At 38.5% G+C, this 21,564-nt stretch overlaps 1 protein-coding gene across 8 annotated transcripts in view; it reads left to right on the top strand.

The window, feature by feature from the left end:
• Window positions 1-7,082: 7,082 nt before the first annotated feature.
• USP34 (ubiquitin specific peptidase 34) overlaps window positions 7,083-21,564 on the top strand; it is a 226,199-nt gene continuing 211,717 nt past the window's right edge. For all 8 annotated transcript variants that reach the window (XM_063078358.1, XM_063078359.1, XM_063078357.1 and 5 more), the window contains exon 1: window positions 7,083-7,608. In XM_063078358.1, the coding sequence (XP_062934428.1) occupies window positions 7,566-7,608 (43 nt within the window). In that variant the 5' untranslated portion in view covers window positions 7,083-7,565. The remainder of the gene's footprint in view (window positions 7,609-21,564) is intronic.

The following is a 21,564-nucleotide window of genomic DNA, read 5'->3' as shown; positions in this document are numbered from 1 at the left end:
ATGGGAACTCCCTTGACTTCTGATCATTAACAGTATACAGATAGGTGTCACCTTATCCTTATTATCAAAGGTGAGTCCTTCTAACTGTACAATCTCCTTTCACATTCTTAGAATACGTACAGCAATCACTCTCATTTTCCTGTCCTAGTATCATCACCATTTGTCTCAAGTATAAGTTTCTTAACCTCTCTGTGCCTTAGTATTCACTTCGAAAAGTAGGGAGAACAATGAAAAACATACCACACAAGGTAGTTGTGAGAATCAGATGAGTGCTCAGAACAGTGTCTGTTGCATAGTGTGCACTTAATAAGTTACTTATTATTGTTCTCATGTTTTCTACTAGCATTTACACATATTATTCTTTTTCCTCATCTCATTACCCCCACCTTCTCTTTAGGGTGCAACACCTTCAAACAGTTTTTTATTCTAATAGTTTCTATTATGAATAGTCTTCAGTCTATTGTACCGAGACTTCAGTATCCATAATTCCTTCTCCCGTCACCTCCACGGTACTAAGTCCAATGAATATTTTGTAGATCTCATTTCAGTTTACTTCTCAGCAGCATTCAACAGTTGTCATCTTTATCCCTTTTGAGTTCTTTTCCTTTGGCTTAAAAGGCATCAAAATCCTCCCCCACCACATTCTTTAAACTCTTTGGACCTCTTCTCTTCCTCTACCTACATTTTAGATATTAAGAGTCCCTCAAGGCTCTGTCTTTTGTCCTTTTCTCTTCACTTTATTCCCTCTCCCTGTACAATCTTACAGCTCTGTTTATCGCTGTTGGTAGATGCTGTCAATATACTCAACATCTGCTGTCAGCTTCCTTTTCCTTCCTCTACCAGAAAGGCTGGAAAGCTGGATTTCCAAGCTTTCCTTGAGGCTAAGGGTGGCCATGTGACAGAGTTTGAGCAATGTGAACTAAAGTAAAGTTAGTTGTAGGGGTTTCTGGAAAGCTTTTGCTTTCCTGATAAGAGGATAGTTGAGGGACTGGCTCTTTCTTCTTTCTTCATGCCTGGAACTTCTAAGTAATGCTAACGGTGTAGCTGTTATTTTTTCCCCATAAAGTAAAGAGCTGGCATACTAAGGATTATTTTCATATTTACCTTTCCAGTCCAGACATTTTCTCTGAGTTTTAAATTCAAACAACTGCCTACTCAACAACTCCTTTTAGTAATCTCACAGGCACCTCAAGCTGAATGCTTCCAAAATAGTACTCATCATTTTGACCCCCTCTTCCTTTGGTCCTCCTTTAAGTAATCCCTAGCTTAGGGAATTGCACTAGTTTTTGGGCAGTTGGTAAATGGGCACATTTATCCAATTGTGCAAACCACAAATCTGGAGACAGGCTGATACTTTCCTACCTTGTCCCCATACCCATCAACCAGTCCTGTTCTTTTCTCCTCTAAAATATCCCTAGGATCAATGCTCTTTTCTGGATTGATCATTCTTATTAATATTAACAGCCCTCAGTTATCCCTATCTCCCATCCATTCCCTACAGACTAGTCACAATATTTTAAAATACAATTCTGATTGTGTTGCTTCCACACTTAAAAACTTTTTGGATTGCTTGTAGGAGATAGACCAAAATCTTAGCAAGATTTACAGTGCTCTGCAAGTCTGGCTCAGGTCTTCTACCCAAACCATGTTCTAGTCATACTGGCATTACTTCTACTGCTAGAAATGGCCAAGCTATTTTGTCTTAGGAGTTTTGTATATACTGTTCCCTATTTCTGCATGCTACTTTTATTACTTTTCTACCGCTGTTGTTACAAATAACCAAATTCAGTGGCTTAAAACAATCCATTTATTTTGAAATTTTGTAAGCCAGCAGTTCAATATGGGTCTCATTGTTCTAAAATCAAGTGTCAGCAGCACTGCATCCCTTTCTGGAAGCTGAACGGAAGAATCTGTTTCCTTGTCTTTTACAGCTCCTAGAGGCCACCCACATTTCTTGGTTCCTAGCCCCCTTCCTCCATCATCAAAGCCAGCAACATCACACTTTTCTGACCATTTTTGCATCATCAGCTCCTTATGAACACAGCTGGGAAATGTTGTTTTTAAAGGCCCCATGTAATTGAGCCTACCTGAACAATCCAGGCTACTCTCCCCATCTCAAGGCCCTTAATTTAATCACATCTGCAAAGTCCCTTTTGCCAGGTAAGTTGTCATATTCAGATTCCGGGGATCAGGACATGGACATCTTGGTGGAGGGAGGGAGCATTATTCTGCCTACCACACTACTCTAATGACTGCACTGGCCCACAAAAAACTCAAATGGCTCTATTTTTGTTAGATAGGCAAAAGTTTTATATAGCAAGCACTCATCAGCTGCTTGACAATGCCACCAGGGACTCAGGAATTTTCTCTTTCCATTCTGCTATTTTCCATGCCTTGGCTTTTGCTTCTTGCCTGTAGGCTTATTGTTTCAGGATGGCTGCTGCCACTCAGATATCACATCTATACTCAAGACAGATAAAAGAGGGAATGGGGTGAAAGAGATATTATCAGTGGTTTGCCCATATCTCCTGGTTTTTATCACTTCAGTGTGCAGTGGCCAGACCTCCAACTGTTAGCACCTGAATTTCTATGCCTAAGGGTTTTCTCTGGCTATTTGAGCGTAGGAGCCAGTTTTGCTGTCTACAACCCTTCCCTCTGGCAACACTCAATCAATGACTAAAGAGAGTTGATGTGAACACCCAGCTTCCCTGTCCCTTGGGTGGGATGATTTTGAGGCACATGTTTTATACTGGTATGTAGTTTCACAGAGGGGTTAGGCTCCAGTTACACTCAGGGGTAAAGGGCTTGATAATGAATCTTTTATTGGATACCTCCCTCCCACATTTCCTGTCTTGCTTCTCTACCATCTTACCAGTGTTTCTTGGGATGACATCAAGATAAACTATTTCTACTTGTATCCTTGTCTTAGGGCCTGCTTTGGGGGAAATCCAAACCAAGACAGGCCATCATCACCTTGCTTCCTTCTTCTCGTCTTTACAAGGTACATGATGTTGGTGCTGTAGTGACTATTTTGCAATTAGGAGGAGACAAGCCAATATGCTAAGCAGAGTGGAAAGAAACAAGTAACTTGGGTCCATATGTTTGAGCTACTGTATCAGCCTTGGACTGTTTACTGCCTGTTTATTACATGAGAAAAATAAACTGTATTTGTTTAAGCCATACAAATAAACATAGAAATAAATTAACTACAGGACTATACTAAGAGATATGAAGGAAATAAACAGGACTCTGACAGAATATTAAAGGGGAGAGGAGTTATGTTTTGAGATAATGTTTATGTCAAAACTTTGAGGATGAGGCTAACTATTTCAAAATCAGACAGCATGTTCTAGAAAGAAACAACATACACCAAGACCCAGAGCAGGATAAGTTTTTATGTTAGAATGCAGACCAATGTGGCTGGAATGTAACAAGAGTGACATTAAAAAGCAGAAAGATGAGTTGAGAAGGCCCAAGTAGAGTTGATTCTAAATTCAACAGGAAATTATCGAAGGGTCTTAAGGAAGGAAGTGATATAATCCAATTTATGTTTAAAAATATAATCATTTTAGCAATTTAAGAACCAAACGGCAATTTACTGAACTTATGTACAAAGTACTACGTGAGGTGCTGTAGAGAAAATAGCATGCCTTCTAATAATGGCTCTAAGGTGCACAAAATAGTACCTGGAGTGTTGGTGTGAGGGAGAAGAGTAAATTCTGCAGTAGCTCTGGTCTCCAATATAATATCAGGCTTTAACCCCAGACTCCAGAGACAATAAAGGTTAAAATCCTACGTTCAGTGATAGCAACCGGAAAGCTAAACAGGGCCAAAAACTTTCCATGGAAATATTAACTTTTCCAAAGTTGTTTATGTGGGGTTGGTTTTCAGACAAAAACTTAGAAACATACTACAAATATAATAGGGTACTTCATAAAGTGTGTGGAAAAGTAAAATTATTTTTATTTATTTATTTATTTTTTTTTAAAGATGACCGGTAAGGGGATCTTAACCCTCGACTTGGTGTTGTCAGCACCACGCTCAGCCAGTGAGCGAACCTGCCATCCGTATATGGGATCCGAACCCGGGGCCTTGGTGTTATCAGCACCGCACTCTCCCGAGTGAGCCACGGGCTGGTCCGGAAAAGTAAAATTAAAAGATAATACAAATCTTTTCATTAATTTTTTTGAGACTTCTCATACTTCAAACTGGAGAATTAGAAATTTCACATAGATTGTATCATTTTACTCTAGCATAACTCTACCACTAGATGGTGACATGTAAACAAAATATTGAAAACAGTTATCCTTATCTTCAAGCTATCAAAGGTAGTATGGTAACTGCTGATTACTAGTTTGAAAATCCAGATTTATAAGAATTTAGGAGCTATTTTACAAGATTCTGCTTTATTATTATTTTTTGGTGGCTGGCCAGTAGAGGCATTATTCTTTTAGAATGCACACCTTTCAAAAACATTAAAAGGTCCCTGTTGATACATATACCAAGTCAGTACAGAATAGCGATGTCTAGTTAGGCAGCAGGCAACCTTGTTTTTACTGGCTTCTGTGCTTTTATCTGTTAACAAGCAGTTGAAGTAGATAAGGGGTTGGTAAACTACAGCCCGTAGGCCAAATATGGTCGGCTACATGTTTTGTATGGCTGGTGGGCTAAGAATGGTTTTTACATTTTAAATGGCTTTAAAAAAATAGTATTTTGTGACACATGAAAATGATACAAATTTCGGTGTTCACAAATAAAGTTTTATTGGAACACCACCATACTTATTCCATTATGTATTATCTACACCTGCTTTTGTGATGAGTTGAATAGTTGTGATAAGAGACTAAAGTATTTACTATCTGTCCTTTATAGAAAAATTTCATTGAGCTCTGATGTAGATGATTAAAGAGCAACAATCATTCCTGATAGTAATACCCTAAATTCTCAAAGCATTTTAAGCCAAGCATCACATAACTTAAGTTTTTAAAGAAAAGAAAAAACAAAAAACTAGGAAGCAAGACACTGCTAAACTTTTTTTTTTTTCTTAAAAGATCAAAGTGTGTCTTCAACACATCTTGGATTCCACATCTATAGTAACAGTTGTCTTCTATGGCCTTAAAAGCATAGTTGACAGGTACTTACGAATAATTATTAAAAGAATATCTGTATTGTACCAATGTGTTTGGCTACAAGTAATGGAAATCAGAGAGCGGCTTCGGGAAATAATAATTGATTTTTCTCACATAAGCAGTCTGCGGACAGCTGTTTAAGGATGCATCAGGGACATACACTTTATTATTCTGTATTGTTAACTTTAAGGTTGTCTCTTATCCCGTTTGTGGTTTGTTTAAAAAAATTACAAAAATGGATGTTGTATTACTTTGTGCATCAAGAACACGTTTCAGGTAGAAAGAAGGGTTAAAGGGCATGTCAGCTGAATTAGTCCCCTTTTTATTAGGAAAGGGAAGTTCTTTCCAAAAGACCCATACTGCAGATTTCTGCTTACATTTCATCAGCAGGAACTCAATTATATGGCTAGCCCTAGAGAAACCAGATTACCACGATTGTTGGTTTTAAACAAATCACAAATATTCCCTGGGACTTTCCTTCCTGAGATCAAGGTCTCTCCGCTGCCACTTGGAAAAATTTGGGTTCAATTTTTTTTTTTTTTTTTTAAAAGATGACCGGTAAGGGGATCTCAACCCTTGGCTTGGTGTTGTCAGCACCACGCTCAGCCAGTGAGCAAACCGGCCATCCCTATATAGGATCCGAACCCGTGGCCTTGGTGTTATCAGCACCGCACTCTCCCGAGTGAGCCACAGGCCGGCCCAAAATTTGGGTTCAATTTGGCAGAGAAGAGGGATAGGTGGGAAAGGACAATGGTTGGATGGACAATGTCTGCTACAGGATCCAAAGTCCAGTCTGCAGAAACCCTGTGGGAAAGAGAAGGAAGGAGGGAAGGTAATAGAGGAAAAGCTCTACAGCTTCTAATGATCACTTGCTCATATGGAAAAATTTAAAACGGGTTGGGCAGAAATTTTACGGCATCAGCTTCAAGCAGCAGAAAGGCGAAGCAGATCGGACAAGGTGGTCCTGGCATGGAGAGGTGGGTGTGACACAACCTCGACAAAACCTATATAAGATTTACCACAGGGCCTTAATTGGTGCTCTGGTTACAGTTCTGAGAATATTACGTACGCTACCTTTCGGACTATGCAGTCACATCTCCATGTAAACATGCTGGACATAGAAATCAGTGAGGAAGGTGTAAGTGCAGATGCGAGGAAAATTTTCCCAACGCTACCTAGTTAACAAAACTTCAGCTGAGTCTACCCTTTCCTTCACCTGTTCTTCATTCCTCGTTCCTCATCCTAACATCCTTCCTATTTGTTCTCTGCTGAGAAGCCTAGCATGCTATCTCAGGTGAAGAGTTGATGGGCACACCGTGAGAGGCCCCCTTGCGTAAAAACGAGGAGGTGCCATGCGAACACCTTGCCCCGCCATTTGTCATCACATCAAGATCTTACTGCTCGAGGCCGATGAGCCTCCCAGAATTACAGGGTAGCTACAAACACCGAAGCGGGTTAAGCTTGGGCTGCTCCACTCTCACAGGGGAGAGGGCCGAGTGCTCGAGCTCGGCCTGCGGCGTCACCCTGCCCGTCACCCCCATTGACCCCTTTCTTCCCCCACCCCCAAAAGCCTCAGCGCGGGGGAGGGGTCTCGAAAGAAACCAACACTAATTCCCCTTCGTGGGCCCGGAGGAAAAATGGCGAAGCGTACGAGGGCGGCGCGAGTGACCCGGCACTCGCTGGGCCGTGGGCAGCGGTGGGTGACGCCGCGCAACCGCGACCCGCTCAGTGCCTCCGCCATCTTCTCCTACTCACCCGGACTCCCCCCGCGGCCGCGCTGGCTTCGCGTTTCCCTTCCGGCCGCTGACAGAGATCCGGGCTGGGCGGGTTGGGCGAGCGCGCCGAGGGGGTGGACCGAGGGCGGGGAGGCCGGACGGAAGAGGAAAGGGAGGGCGGCGAGCCGGCCACGGCGGGGTGTGGAGCGTGCGGCGTGTGTGCGGAGGGAGAGGTGTGAGGGCGGGAGGAGAAGAGAGGGAGGGAGGAGGAGGAATGAGAGCGCGAGGCGCCTATAGTCGGCTCCTTCGCCCGGGCGGAAAGAGCCGAGCGCAGCCCGAGCGCTCTATTAAAATGGCGGCGGCGTCGGCGGTGGCCGCGGCGTCGGGTCGGTGAAGTGACTCTGCTGCTTCTCTCCCCACCTGCCCCCTCCCTCCCTCTCCCCTCCCCCTGTCCTTCCCCCCCTTCCCCGCCGCCGGCGCCTCCGCGCCCCTCCGGCCTGTGCGCCTCCCCTCGCCCCCCTCCTCCCCCCCGCCCGCTCCGGGGACCGCCGGCCCCCTCCCCCATCCTGCTCCCCGCCCCGTCCCCGCCGTCGCCCGCCCTCGTCGCCTCCCCGCCCCGCCGGCCGGCCGGCCCCCTCCTCCGCCTCTCTCCCCTCCCCCCCGCCGGTCGGGATCAGTCAGCGCGATCCGAAGCGGGGGAGGGGGGGGCGGCGGCCGAACGATGTGCGAGAACTGCGCAGACCTGGTGGAGGTGTTAAATGAAAGTAAGTAGCCGCGGTGGCGGCCTGTCGGGGTGCACGATTTGGGGTCCCCGCATCGCTCTCCAGACTCCCCCGGCTGCCGCGGCCTGTGGGAGGCGACGGCTGGACCGGGCGGCGTGCGGGCCTATCGCCCCGGGAAGGTGCGCGGTGGCGCGGCTGCCGCGGCGCCTCGGGCCCAGCCCGGCCCGGTTACCTGGGCGCCCAGAGGCGGCCGCCGCGGAGCCCCGGCGCGGCCGGGCCTGAGCGCTCTCTGCTCTCGGAAAGTTTCCTCATTACAGGTGTCAATTAACGAAGGCACTAATGAACCCCTCGCGTCCTTCTCCCCCTTGGTCCTCTTGGGAAGGTGAGGGGAGGTGGGGTCGGACGACGAGGCTATTCTCCGCAGTCCCAATCCTCCGGCCGCCCTCTTTGATTTTCAGTGTGCCGCCGAGGCCTCTCTTACCTGCTAATTTTCATTAAACTCCCTGGGAGGAGGGTGGTGGTTTTTCCCTCCCTTGGGGGTTGTGGGTGCATTAAACCCTTCTACCAGCCCTCAAATAGCTGAAAATGAACGGTGATAGTGATGGTTGGAACCTTCATACCTATTTTTGAAATAAATTAATGATGTTTCTTCGTACTGTACCGTTCGTCGTTTTAGTGGTAGATTCTGTTCACGAGAGAGCACCGTACTACCAGACACCATCCCGGGATAGTCATGGCCTGTCCCTAGGAATGAAAGGCCTTTTTCCTTATACTTTTTATTATTAAAGAGCGTACATTGATCTTTTCTGGCCATTCTTTTAATTTTATTTCTGACCTTTGCAAGATGGTATTTCACCGTAAAGAAACAAGATATATTGTAAGTCGTCTACTTGTGGGCCCAAAGGCCTAGTTGGAAGAGGTGAATTAGATGAAAAGATCAATTTACAAAAACTTGATTGTTGAGAAAATGCTCACTTACGATCCGTTTATATGGGCTTTGAATTTTTATTCTCTGTGTGATATTTCGACAGACTTCCAAACTACCTATTTTCTAATGCGATTCATTAAAACAATTGATTTGTAAATTGTACTGTACTGTTTGTGTTTGAATTTTAATGACCAAAGGCAATAATAAAAGTGGAAGGGTCCTACTTTCCTTTCAGCTCCCTACACTGTTTACTTCCTGACAGGTGTAAGTAGATTTTTCACATATTTCAACATACTTTCCAATGTTTGTGTCATCCTGAGTGTTTCTAGAATTTTAAAGTTATTTGAATGTATTTTGAAATACTTTTATTTTTGGTGCAGGTGGTTTATGATAAGTATTTATTTCACTAAACCATATTTTGTATGGTGCAGGTGGTTTATGATAAGTATTTATTTCACTAAACCATATTTTGTATCTCAGATATAAGTTGTGTGATTATGACTTTGTTATTCTTAAGTTGGAAAATGAATAAATAGCTTTGCTGTGAAGTATGTACTCATATTAGGAAAAACTAAATTTTGTTGGTGATTTTAAACTTAACTAGGGAAATTAACTTTAAACATAGTATGTGAAGATACTAAAGTTTGTTAATCTTTATTATCTTATAAAAAGAGCTGGCATCTTGATCATAATGAAAGGTCTCATCGAAGATTATCTGGGAATTCCCTAAAATTTTGGTTAGAAGCACTAAGAAATACAGTGGATCTATGGAGAGTTAGAAATATGCAAAATTGAGATAGAATTTAGCTTTTATTACCTTTAAGTAAATACAGTTATTTCAACCAAGTTCATAAAATCTGGCCATGCAGACCTTCTAAGAAACCTGTTTTAAGGAACAAATGAAGATTTTCTGTTTGTATTTAACCCAATGGTCTCTAAAAATACTTAGTTTCATATTTCTTTTAAGGCTCAGTTTAAAAATTTGCTTCCTAAACAATAATCTCACAGTGATTCTTCCTTTTTAAAAAAAATTATTTCAGCAATTTTACATGTAGTTTATACCAAGCTATTGCATGTTGCTTTTTTTTCTGTAGTAGTTTTAAAATTGTTTTTCTTTTGTGTAGTTCTTATATCCCAAACGTAAGACTCTTAAGTCCCACAAGAGCAGAGGGTATTCCTATATCTCACCAAAGTGGTATTTATCCATGGCTATGATAGATAGAATATGATAATGAGCATGATTGTAGGAGCTTGATAAAACTTGCTGAATCGAAGTAGATTATATGCGTTTCTTGTACTCTCACTCCAAGTAATTATCTATGAAGTGTGTCCTTTTTTCCCCCTATAGGTTGTGCAAAGATGAGCATCAATTCAATCTTGATTAGAAATGTAAAGTCCCAAAATAATGTGCTCAGAATTTATCTCCCAATATAATTCCCCATTACAGTTTAACCAACCAACAGGAGATGGGTGGTGTGTTTCAAGTTGATGTTGAAAAAGATAGAATTATTTAAAAAACCAAAAACCTATTTCTTGTCAAATTTACAAACACTGATGAAACTTAAAGAAGTCTAATTGGACACACCAGTAAATATAGTCTAAAAAATTTCTGTTATAAATGAAAGGGTAGACATAATGTGGGTGGTATGGCTTTATATCAGATATGCATAGAATTTTTGTTAAGGGTAAGTACTTCATATAGAATGTTTGTTTTAAAATCTGGCAGAATGTAATATAGTTATCCAAAATTTGTAACAGAAAATTGTAAAGGGCTTCCTTTTGTCATCAGTACCTCTTAGTCCTGCTGAGAATCTGAAGCTGTAAACTCTCACCATGGAAACATACACAGGTACACACCCACAATTTTGCCTACAGTTTAAGAGGCCCATTGAAGTCTATCTGTGGAACTAAGCTAAGAACTCTATAATAAGGACTACCCCCCGCCCAATCTCCTTTTTTAATAGAGTCTTGACAGATATCCTAAAAACTCTTAACTACATTTCAAAATAACATTTGGTTTTGGTATTTGTATTGTTGAGATTGGTTATTCTAACGTATTTGAGTTTTCATTTTCCTTTTTTTAATGCTTCACTTTTAATTAGGTTGAAATTTATAAAGCTTGAATGCATTGAGTGAATTTTGCTACTATCAGTTTGTGGGGCTGCATTCAGTTTAGCATGACTTTAAAACTTAGGTTCCTATTCTCCTTCTATTGAGTTTGTATGTTAGCTGATTTTATAATTAATTTTGTGAACCAATTTACTAAGCCCAAAGCATTTCTTGATGTTGGTGAGAAGTTGGGGGCCTAAAGTTATGCTTTCGGCCATCACCATAGTGAACTCACTGGTAAATTGAGGTCATTATTTGCTTTGGTAAGGTAAATTATCTGAATGCAGAGTGAAAATAGCTTTAAATGTATATAGTCGTTTAAACCATTTATATGTTGTAGACTTTATTCTTTTTATTTTTTCTTTTTATTTCTTTACTTAGTTTGTAGATTTTATTCTATGTGTTTAGTGAATTATAATTTACCAAATTCTCGAAAATGGATAATTCATTCAAGATAGGCAGGAGTAAGTATTGGTGTCAAAAATCTTAAAGGTGAAGAAATTGAATCTCAGGATAGTGGTTTGCCACAGATCACCTGTCACCTGCTTAGTTAAATCTAAGCTATAACTCAGATGCCCTGATTTGTATTTGCAGAATAATTTTGTTGTTTTATTTTTAAAGCAGAATATTTTATTGAGCATTTGCGTAGGGTACTTTCCTGAGCACTTTGTATGCTTCTTATTTAATCAGTTCTTTCAGGTAGGTACCCTATGACCCTTTTCAAATGAGAGAATCAAGGCTTAGAGAGTTTACGTAACTTGCTTAGAGTCACATGACTATATTCACCAGAGCCCGGATTTGAACAGGTTTTAATCCCAGATCAGGCTAAAAGCCCATGCTTTTAACAGTTGTGCTATGCTGTGTAAATTTTACGATCATTTATTTGAATGGAGGAGGTTATTATGAGTATACTGTTTGTTCAGCAAAGTAAAAAATATTTCCAGTATTTTTATGTATCTTTAAATATTCAGGCATAATTCCATGGCAATTGTAGTAGGAATTTTTTTTTTAATTTTAATTTTTTAGTTCTTTTGTAGTAGGAATTTAAAAGCGATGGTAAATGTAGCTGAATGAGAATCTTTCTTAAAATTGTCTGCAATGAGCCCTTTAATAAACTATACATTTTGGAGTTCACTTGGCTCAGTTGGTTAAAGCGAGGTGCTGGTAACACCAAGGTCCAGGGTTTGATCCCTGTACTGGCCAGCTGCAAAAGCAAAATAAAACAAAAAAACTCCACGCTTATAGAGTTCTTTAGATACTTTAAGTGTGTAGGTACTAAATCATTAAGTCATTAGTAACATAAACTTTTTTTGTACACATTTAATCTAAAATGTGAAGTCTTAAAATTGGAAAATTTCATTCTTAAAATTGGAAAACTTGACTTTATTGCAATACACAAGTCCCAACTTATGGATGTTTACTTGGTAAATTAATCTTGCTAAGTATATATCCTCTTAATTAATATTTGAAATACTGGCTTTCAAAGATAACAGTATACACAGTTTCTATCCGAATATCTTTATAAAGTAACTTATAAATCATAAAGCACTACAAATATGTGCAGTATACTGTTAACATGTAGGCTATCAGCATTGTCTCAATAATAACTTGATAACTAGTGCTAGTATTCATGAAACATTAATGTTTCTTATGTTTAATAATCATAGTATCTATACACAATATCTACTTTATAGGTATTTCTTATGCATAGGTGGACTGTGAATAAGAATTTTTATATTTTCAGAAAGAGGCAGTCAGAAATTTTACAATAATTACTTGACCAATATATGACAGACTGTAGCCAGGTGGGCTAGGCTACATTTCTCCTTTTCATTTATTCTTATTTTTTCTCCTGATTTTAGAGTTGCTTATTCTCATTGTAGACAAATTGAAAACTATTCAAGTTTGGATCACCAATAATCTAACCTACCTAGTGATGATTCCTGTTGATACTTTGTAATATTTTTTCATCTTTTTTGTACACATTTACATTTTTAAAATTGAGAATGAGGTGGATGTAGTTTAATATATAGCTTGTTACACCTAACACTACTTTTTTTTTTTTTTTTTTGGCGGCTGCCCAGTACGGGGATCTGAACCTGTGACCTTGGTGTTATAAGTGTGCTTTTTAACCGACTGAGCTAAGAGGCTAGCTCCTTCTTTTACCTATCATTAGGTTTGATCATTTTCCTTAACTTTTTTGAAACATGTTTTTGTCTATATAATATTCTATTTTATATAAAATTTAATCTTTCTATTATTTGCTTCCAATTCTTTCAGTTTTTCCATGTTGTAAATAATGCTGCAAATGAACATTCTTTTACATAAATCTTTTAATTACATCCTGGTTCTTTAAGACATTTAGAGGGCCGGCCTGTGGCTCACTCGGGAGAATATGGTGCTGATAACACCAAGGCCATGGGTTCGGATCCCATTTAGGGATGGCCAGTTCGCTCCGTTCGGACAGTGTGATGCTGACAACACCAAGTCAAGGGTTAAGATCCCCTTACTGGTCATCTTAAAAAAAAAAAAGAGAGATTCTTAGAAGTGCCATTACTGTATCAAAAAATATAAACATTTTCCAGCCTTTTCATATCGTCCATTTGCTTTCCAGAAAGAATATATTTCTATTCTTTCAGCCATGTCGGTGGAACTTGGCCACTTTCAACTGTGCTGAATATTATTATTAAAATGTTATTTTTTTCAAAAAATGTAATAGCCAATTACTAATATGTTTAACCACTCATATTTTTATTGGCTACTTGCATTTCTTATTTAATGAGTTATCTGTGTTCTTTTCCCACTTCTCAGGTTTTAATATTCTGTGATGTTAACTTATGAGCTATTAATTTATTAAGTATATTAATCTTTGGTCATATTCACTGCATAGAATTTTTTTCCCTGCTTTTTTGTTTGCATTTTATTTTGGTGTTTTAAATTATAGATTTTAAAAAAGTTTTTTTATATTGTGTAACTTTTTCAGATTTGCTTGTCTAAAATAGTGTATGATTATGTTACCTGCTTAAACTGTCACAGCTCTTCATTGCCTGAAAAGTAAAGTTCTAACACTTTAGCGTGGCATATAGTACAGTTTGGCCCAAACTTATCTTTTTTTTAGCCTTTCCAACCAGTTAAAATGGCTATACTCTTTAGTTAGAATACATAGGTATGTTATAGTCCCTCTCTCTTTAAAAAAAAAAAAAAAAAAAAAATCAGCCTCATTTGCTGGGTGGTGAACAAAGTCAGGGGCCATGTTTTATTTTTTATTTTTTCAGTCCTAATATAGTGTCTTGTAGAGAGTAGGTGCTTAGTAAACATTTTAGTTAATGAAAAGTTGTGTCATAGAAGAATGTGATTGCTCATGTAAATCCTGTGTTTTGGGGTCTATAGACAGTAGTAAGTTAGAAATGAGAGTTTCTGGATGAATTATGCTGCAGCTGCGATTATATCATGTATTGCTTTTTATTACCTTATTCATAAACCAGTCGGTATATTCTTATTTAAAAAAAAAACCACACACAAAATTCCACACTGGTCAACTGTATTCTAAATTACTAGGCAATGCAAAAAGGCAAAAATTAGTTGTTTCCGTGTAGGTGGTGAGATTGGGTCTGTGGGACACATGGCTAAGTTACTTTGATTTAGGGCTTTATATACCAGGAAAATGATTGGACTTTTAGCTTTTTAATGTGATCAACACCTGTTAATGTTCTCTTTCTCTTAGATTCTATGGAAATTAAAAATAATCTCCAATGTAGGTTACTCAGTTAATTGAGAATTAATATAGTGTATACCTGACCTTCTCTTGTACTTTCCTTATTATGGTAGAAGACAGGTTTCCCTTCCTGGCCTAGGTATAGCTTATTCTAGAGAATCTATCTGGAAGCCCCTACTCCCTAGCCATTGCTGATTGGAGTAGAGATGGACTCCTGACTTGATGGATTGGTGGCGCTGCTGTCATCAGTAAGATTTTTCCTGTTAGAATCTTTGAATGAAAAAGCCAGTTAGCTATGAGCAGCTGAACTAGAATGAGTACTTTAGCAAGCTGATGTAGGGGAGCAGAAACACTGAGCAAGTGGAGGAGGCTGTTTGCAGAAAAAATTGGAGCAAATTTGTGGAAACAGTTGACATTGAAGCTCCATTAAGACAGAAGAGAACACCTTGGTGGCTTTCCAGTCCTAGGGCGGGAGCTACTTCTTAGTTGTCCCCCTTGTAATACCATTTGAGTTTGTGCAGCCAAAGAGTTTTGATTCCAATATTGCCTCTTGATGAGCTCTCTTTTATTGAAGGTTTAGTGTAATTGTTAGCTGTGTGTGCTTTGTTACAGTCTGGGTTAGGTTCTTAGATTATGTTGGGGAAGTGTCATCTGTAGTGTATGGTGGCAAGAGAAAATTTAAGAACCCTTATCATTGATCTCTCTATCAGGGTGATTAGTCTTTTTCCAAAGAATGAAAGTAGCTTTATTGTTTCTCATTTTAGAAAGGATACCTTCTTTTTTTGAAAAAAGTCCAGTGGTAGGGAAAAGAAGAAAATTAGGAGAATCTGAAACTCTACTTGATAAATAAATCATTCATGTTTTGGTAAAACATCTCTTCACTAATTCTTTTCCCTTTCCTCACACACTATTTATTTAAATAAACTAATAACTTTGTATATTATCTCTCTGTATATTTTTTTGGTGGCTGGCTGGTCTGGGGATCCGAACCTGACTTTGGTATTATAAGGCTGTGCTCTTACCAGCTGCACTAACTGGCATGTTCTCTATATTATTATTTTTTTTTTTTAAAGATGACCGGTAAGGGGATCTTAACCCTTGGCTTGGTGTTGTCAGCACCATGCTCACCCAGTGAGCTAACCGGCCATCCCTATATGGGATCCGAACCCGTAGCCTTGGTGTTATCAGCACCACACTCTCCCTAGTGAGCCACAGGCCGGCCCCTCTCTATATGATTTTTTATTAATAAGGTGTAGGCATCTTTCCTTGTCAGTATGCCCTCTGTTATACTTTATAATAACTTCAATATAATTTTTCATTATTTGTTCATACTTTAAATTAACCAGACCTCTCCTGATGGACATTTGGGTTGTAGCTGTCTGATTATCATCCTGAATAAAGTCTATGAAGTCAAATTGCTGAGTACCTCATATAGCATATCTGGAAGGAAATCTAGCAATAAGATAAGTGTATCTTCCCAACATAAGAGCCTTAGTGTATAGGCTTTATAGTCTTATTTATTTTGACTCCTATATCTGTCGACTGTTCTAAAATGTTAAGAGTGCAGTGTACTGGTTCTAAATCACCGTAAGACAAAATAGGGAGGTATTTTTTATTTTGGTAACTTTGCTTTCAGACTCACGAACCACATTCTGATTATTGAGAAAGGTTCAGTAACCAATGATGAATTTAGAAATGTAAGAGTAGTAGTAAGAGTACTAAAGCTCAGAATAAATAGAGACTTTACAAAAATGCTTAGGACAATAGGGCTTTTGAAGTTGTGTTCAAAGTAACAAGATAAAGAGACAGTGCTTGGTAGAGTGGTATAATAGAATGTGGTCAGCCAAATGTTATTTTACTCCAGTTGCACTTTGTTTTCATCTTCCCTTCTAAGGAGAATCTCCAAACTGGCAGAATAAATTGTGTTTTAAGAGGGACTCTAACCTCCAGAGTGGTGAGGAAATGAGAGATTGTTAGTGATGTTCAAGTTTAAAATGTCCGAGTCTGGGCAGATTACATCTAGTGAAGGTGGTAGAGTTTATGGTTATGTGTGATTGTAAAGCTTTAGTTGTTAAGTTACTGGAATGGTAGATATTGTCTTAGGCTGTTTTTATCCCCCTCATCTTGGAAACTACTATTAAATAATCAACACTTAGGAAAGAATGAAAGTTTAGTAAAGGATCGTCATGGCATTAATAAGTTACTACTACAGATATGGCATTTTGATTACATCAAGGCACTTGACTGAATCTGATGCTATTCTTGTGGAAAAGATGGATTTTTAAAAAAAAATCAACCTGGAGAGACATGACTGGTGGCAAGCCATGGGACTGTGACTTGACTTCTTTCATCTTCAAGATTTTTAGTAATGATCATGGTTTTTAAACGGTTTCTTAGGGTGGAATTGTCCCTATTACAAGGGAGTGAGGCGGTGCTTGGAACCTCTTCCCTTGTTTCAAAATTAAAAGCTCAGTTTTACCTGTTTTATAAATTGGAGTTATCTCTTGGGGAGAAAAGGGTACAGTTGCTTTAGAAATAAGCTTGAAAACTATTAACAATATTATGTGCGTGCTGAGAAAGCCAGCACGGGCCGGCCCGTGGCTCACTCGGGAGAGTGTGGTGCTAATACCAAGGCCACAGGTTCAGATCCCATATATGGATGGCTGGTTAGCTCACTGGGTGAGCACGGTGCTAACACCACCAAGTCGAGGGTTAAGATCCCCTTACCAGTCATCTTTAAAAAAAAAAAAAAAAAGCCAGCACAACATGAAGCTCTCTTCAAGTATTGCTAAGTATTGTGCTCAAATTACAGGAAGTAATGCCATGCTTGTGCAGTTGGAATACTCTGTTTAATTATATATAATATAGTGATGATAATGTACTTCTGTAGCTATTTGAGCACTGTAATTTCATGTATCTTCACTGAACTTCGCAAGAGTCATGAGAAATAGAATTATTTGGCTAATAATTACACAGCTAATGAGTAGCAGGGCTAGGACCAGAATCTAGTTTTTCTTATTTCTACTCAGTGTACTTTACTCTAAGCCTTTTTTTTTTTTGAAGATGAGCCTGACTATGAAAGTGGGGAAACTCGTAAGAAACTGTCAAAGGAACTATGGAGAAAGAAAGAAAGGAACAACAAAAAAAGGAACTATGGAGAGATTATTTCTGGCTAAAGTAGGTTAGGCAAGGTTTCAAGGAAGATGGAAGATTGAACAGGTCTTTACCTGGTTGAAATAGTTGCTGGGAATAGGGGGAGTGAAACAGTTTACTGTGACTTATGAGGCTTTATATGGCATGGTCTCTGCTAACCTCATCCCCTTGCTCTCTTTACCTTCTTACAGTGATGTTCTTTGCTGCCACCAAACCTTTATGTCCACCTTCCTGTGCCTTCAAGTCTTGACTTAAACATTGAGTTATTATTATTACTATTTTTTTTCCAGAGAGGCCTTTCCTGAATGCCCATTCTGAAGTAGTTCTGGTTCTTTTCCTACATAGCACTTGCCAGTTTAGAATTATTTATTTCTGTGTTTACCTCTTCAATGGCTTTTTATTATATGAGACTATTAGTTCTTTGTACCTATCGGTTATGACTAAGTTTCACAGTGACTGCACATTATAGGTTGATTATCTCTTATTCAAAACGCTTGAGACCAGAAAAGTCTCGTATTTTGGATTTTGGAATATTTGCAGGATACATACTGGTTGAGCATCGCTAATCCGAAAATCCAAACTGTGATGTGCCCCAGTGTTTCCTATGTGCGTCATGTTGGCGCTCAAAAAGTTTTGGATTTTGGAGCATTTCAGATTTTTGAATTAGGGATGCTCAACCTGTACTAGGATCGATACTAATTTATTAAAGTATTTGAAAAATCCTAAGATCACTGTAGGTGGGTAATGGAAGAGAAATCAAGGGTAGGCTGTAGGTGGTGTTTTTTCCTGTTTTCTCACTTTTCTTGGATATTTCAAGTGCCGTCAGTACTTATTTTGGTGACATCTTGCTCACACTCCTCTCCCCTTCATAAAAAGGTACTGTATTGATTTTTTTAAAACTTATTTTGTCAAGGGTTTTGGTTTTTTAAAAAATACCTTAGTAGCCTTTGATATTAATATCCATGGGTTAGAAATCTAAGATTGGGTATTACTTATGAAGCCAGTCAGGATTCTGTTGCAGGGACCAGAAAAAACAACTCCTTTGACAGAAACAAAAAGGACTTTTAAAAAGCTATAACTAAGCAGTCCAGGTAGGTGCTGTCTTCAGGTGTGGTTTACTTTTAATCCACGAATTCATAACATTATCAGGACTTCATTTCTCTGTGGCTTGCTATGTGATGATTCCTTGATTTTGACCTCAGTTTGACCCTTCCCATGGTAGCAGAAATGGCTACTACATCATCTTTATACCACATCTTTAGATCATATTGTATACTTACAACATGCGGAGGAAAAGAGAGAATTTTTTTTGGAACCTATTGTACAAGAACAAGAAACCTTTTTCCAAAACCTCCCTAGCAAACATCACTTCATATATCATTGGCTTTATTCCTGAAATAGAGTCCAAAGAGAATGGACTTTGATTGGATCAAACCAGTCAGGACCCATTCCTGAAGTTGATCTCACCCAAACCTACTTCATAGCTAATTTATTTAAATGTGTATCTTTCCTTAAGCAATGTTAAGAGTGTAATACTACTGCAGACGAGACACTAGGATGGTGGTACTTCAGAGAGTGATATTTGGAATCTGACAGACCTGAGTTCAAATTCTGCTTCTGTTATTAAGACTCAGACTTTGGTTAAGTTCCCTGACCCCTCAGTGTTTCTTATTTGAAAATGGAGATAAGAATACAATAAATACATATCACATGGGGATTTTGTGTAGATTAAACAAGACAGTGCATATCCACGTTTAATGCAGTGCCAGCTTAAGAAATACACAAAAACAGTATGAAAAATCAAATGGTAAATTCCATGAAATATTTGTAGCTGCAGTGCAGCGGGAGGAGTTTAGTTTTGGTAAGATTGGAGAAGGCTTCATGGACTTGATAAAATTTTAGTTGATCTTCAAGTAATTTTTAAAAAGTGATTGGAATGGGAGAAATGATTATTTCAGTAAAAACTTTTGTAGGAATAGTAAACATAGTTTGTCTTTTCTTGAAACTTTATAAAGAATTCTCTCTGGTTTTATTTCCTTTCTTCCATTTTCTCTAGGACCTTGCTCTTCAGCTGTCTCTTTTTATTCCTTTATCTTTTTAAATTCTCAAACTTCTGAAATTTGGCTGTGCTTTCAGCAAAAAACTATTTTACGACATACAGGTCACCAGTGGCCTCCTGTTTACCAAAGCAGATGGAACAGTTTTCTTTATAACTTTTCACATGGATCAATGCTTTCCCTTTCTTTTTTTTTTCTTTTTAAAAGATGACCGGTAAGGGGATCTTAACCTTTGACTTGGTGTTGTCAGCACCACGCTCACCCATTGAGCTAACTAGCCATCCCTATGTCGGATCCGAACCCGTGGCCTTGGTGTTATCAGCACCACACTCTCCCGAGTGAGCCATGGGCTGGCCCAATGCTTTCCCTTTCTGTTTTACGTAAAAAAATTTTTTTCTGCTTATGAGTGTAATTTAATCATTGTAGAAAGCTTTGAAAATACTTACAGGTATAAATAAAAACAAACATTTGTAATTCCATTGTTAAAATTTTGGTATATGTAATTCCAGCTATTTTCTGTGAATATATATAAAATTTGAGTTCGTACCTACTCCTGTTTGCTTTTTTCAGTGGCATTTTCTCATATCCTTGTGTATCTCTGAACAGAATTTAATGACAGTCTTCTGAATATAACACATTTTTAACTAGTGTTTTCCTGTTTAAAAAAAAAGTTCTGAAAATATCATTGAGCATAGAAATCTGGGTCATATCATGAATTAAGAGATAACAAATTTTTTTAAGGCTTCTGATTACCAATTGCCCTCTAGAAAGGTTGTATTAATTTATATCCCAATAGCAGTATATGAGAGTGCCTGTTTTGGGTTTTTTTTTTTTTTTTTTTTTTGCATTAAGATGTTCTATTTTTAAAAATCTGCATGGTAGGGATAAAAGGATACAGTCACTATCCTAAACTATTTAGTTCCTGCAAGGATTACTGCATTATTTGTATTGATATATGTGGTTCCTGAGTTTTAACAGTGAGTAGTCTTTTGTTATTTATTTATTTATTTTAATTTAATTTGATTTTTTTTTTTTTTGGTAGCTGGCTGGTGAGATGATCTGAACCATTGACCTTGGTTATTAGTCTTTTGTTATTTAGAAAGGCCTTTCCCACCCTAAAACCATATACTTGCACTTTTGGTATCATATCTGAGAATGTCTTGCCAAATCCAGGGTCAAAAAGATTTACCCCTGCCTTTTCTTCTAAGGGGTTTTATAGTCTTGATTATACATCTAGGTCTTTGATCCATTTTAAGTTAATTTTTGTATATGGTATGAGGTAAGGATCTAACTTTATTCTTTTTCATGATGCTGTTCAGTTGCCCCAGCACCATTTGTAGAAAAGACTGTTCTTTCCCTATTGAATGATCTTGGCATCTTTCTTGAAAATCAGTTGAGCATAGACACATGTTTATTTATGGACTCTAATTCTGTTCCATTGATTTATTATGTTTGTCCTTATGCCAGTCCTACACTGTCTTGATTCTGTATCTTTGTAGTAAAATTCAAAATTGGAAAGTGTAAAATCTCTAACTTTGTTGTTTTTCAAAGCTTTTTTGGCTCTTCTGGGTCTCTAGAGTTTTCATATGAATTTTTGGATCAGTTTGTTAGTTTCTACAAAGAAGCCAGCTGGAATTCCAATAAGGTGAATTCTGTATATCAAGTTGAGGAGTATTACCATCCTAACAATATTAGGACTTCTGATTCATGAACATAGGATATCTTTACATTTATTTAGGTTGTCTTTAACGCTTTCACCAATATTTTGTAGTTTACACAATATAATTTTGCACTTTTTATTTTTTTCTAGTTTTGCACTTCTTATTGTTGAATATATTCCTAAGAATTTATTTATTTATTTATTTTTAAATTTTATTTTGTCGATACACAATGTGGTTGATTATTGTGGCCCATTACCAAAACCTCCCTCTCTCTTCCCCCTCCTCCCTCCTACCCAACAATGTCCTTTCTGTTTGCTTGTTGTATCAACTTCAAGGAACTGTAGTTATGTCTTCCCCCCCTGTTTTTTTTTTTTT

Source organism: Cynocephalus volans, chromosome 14 (genome assembly GCF_027409185.1).
Source record: "Cynocephalus volans isolate mCynVol1 chromosome 14, mCynVol1.pri, whole genome shotgun sequence".
NCBI lineage: Eukaryota > Metazoa > Chordata > Mammalia > Dermoptera > Cynocephalidae > Cynocephalus > Cynocephalus volans.
Note: the sequence above shows the minus strand (reverse complement) of the source record. Positions and strands in the feature narration are given on the sequence as shown.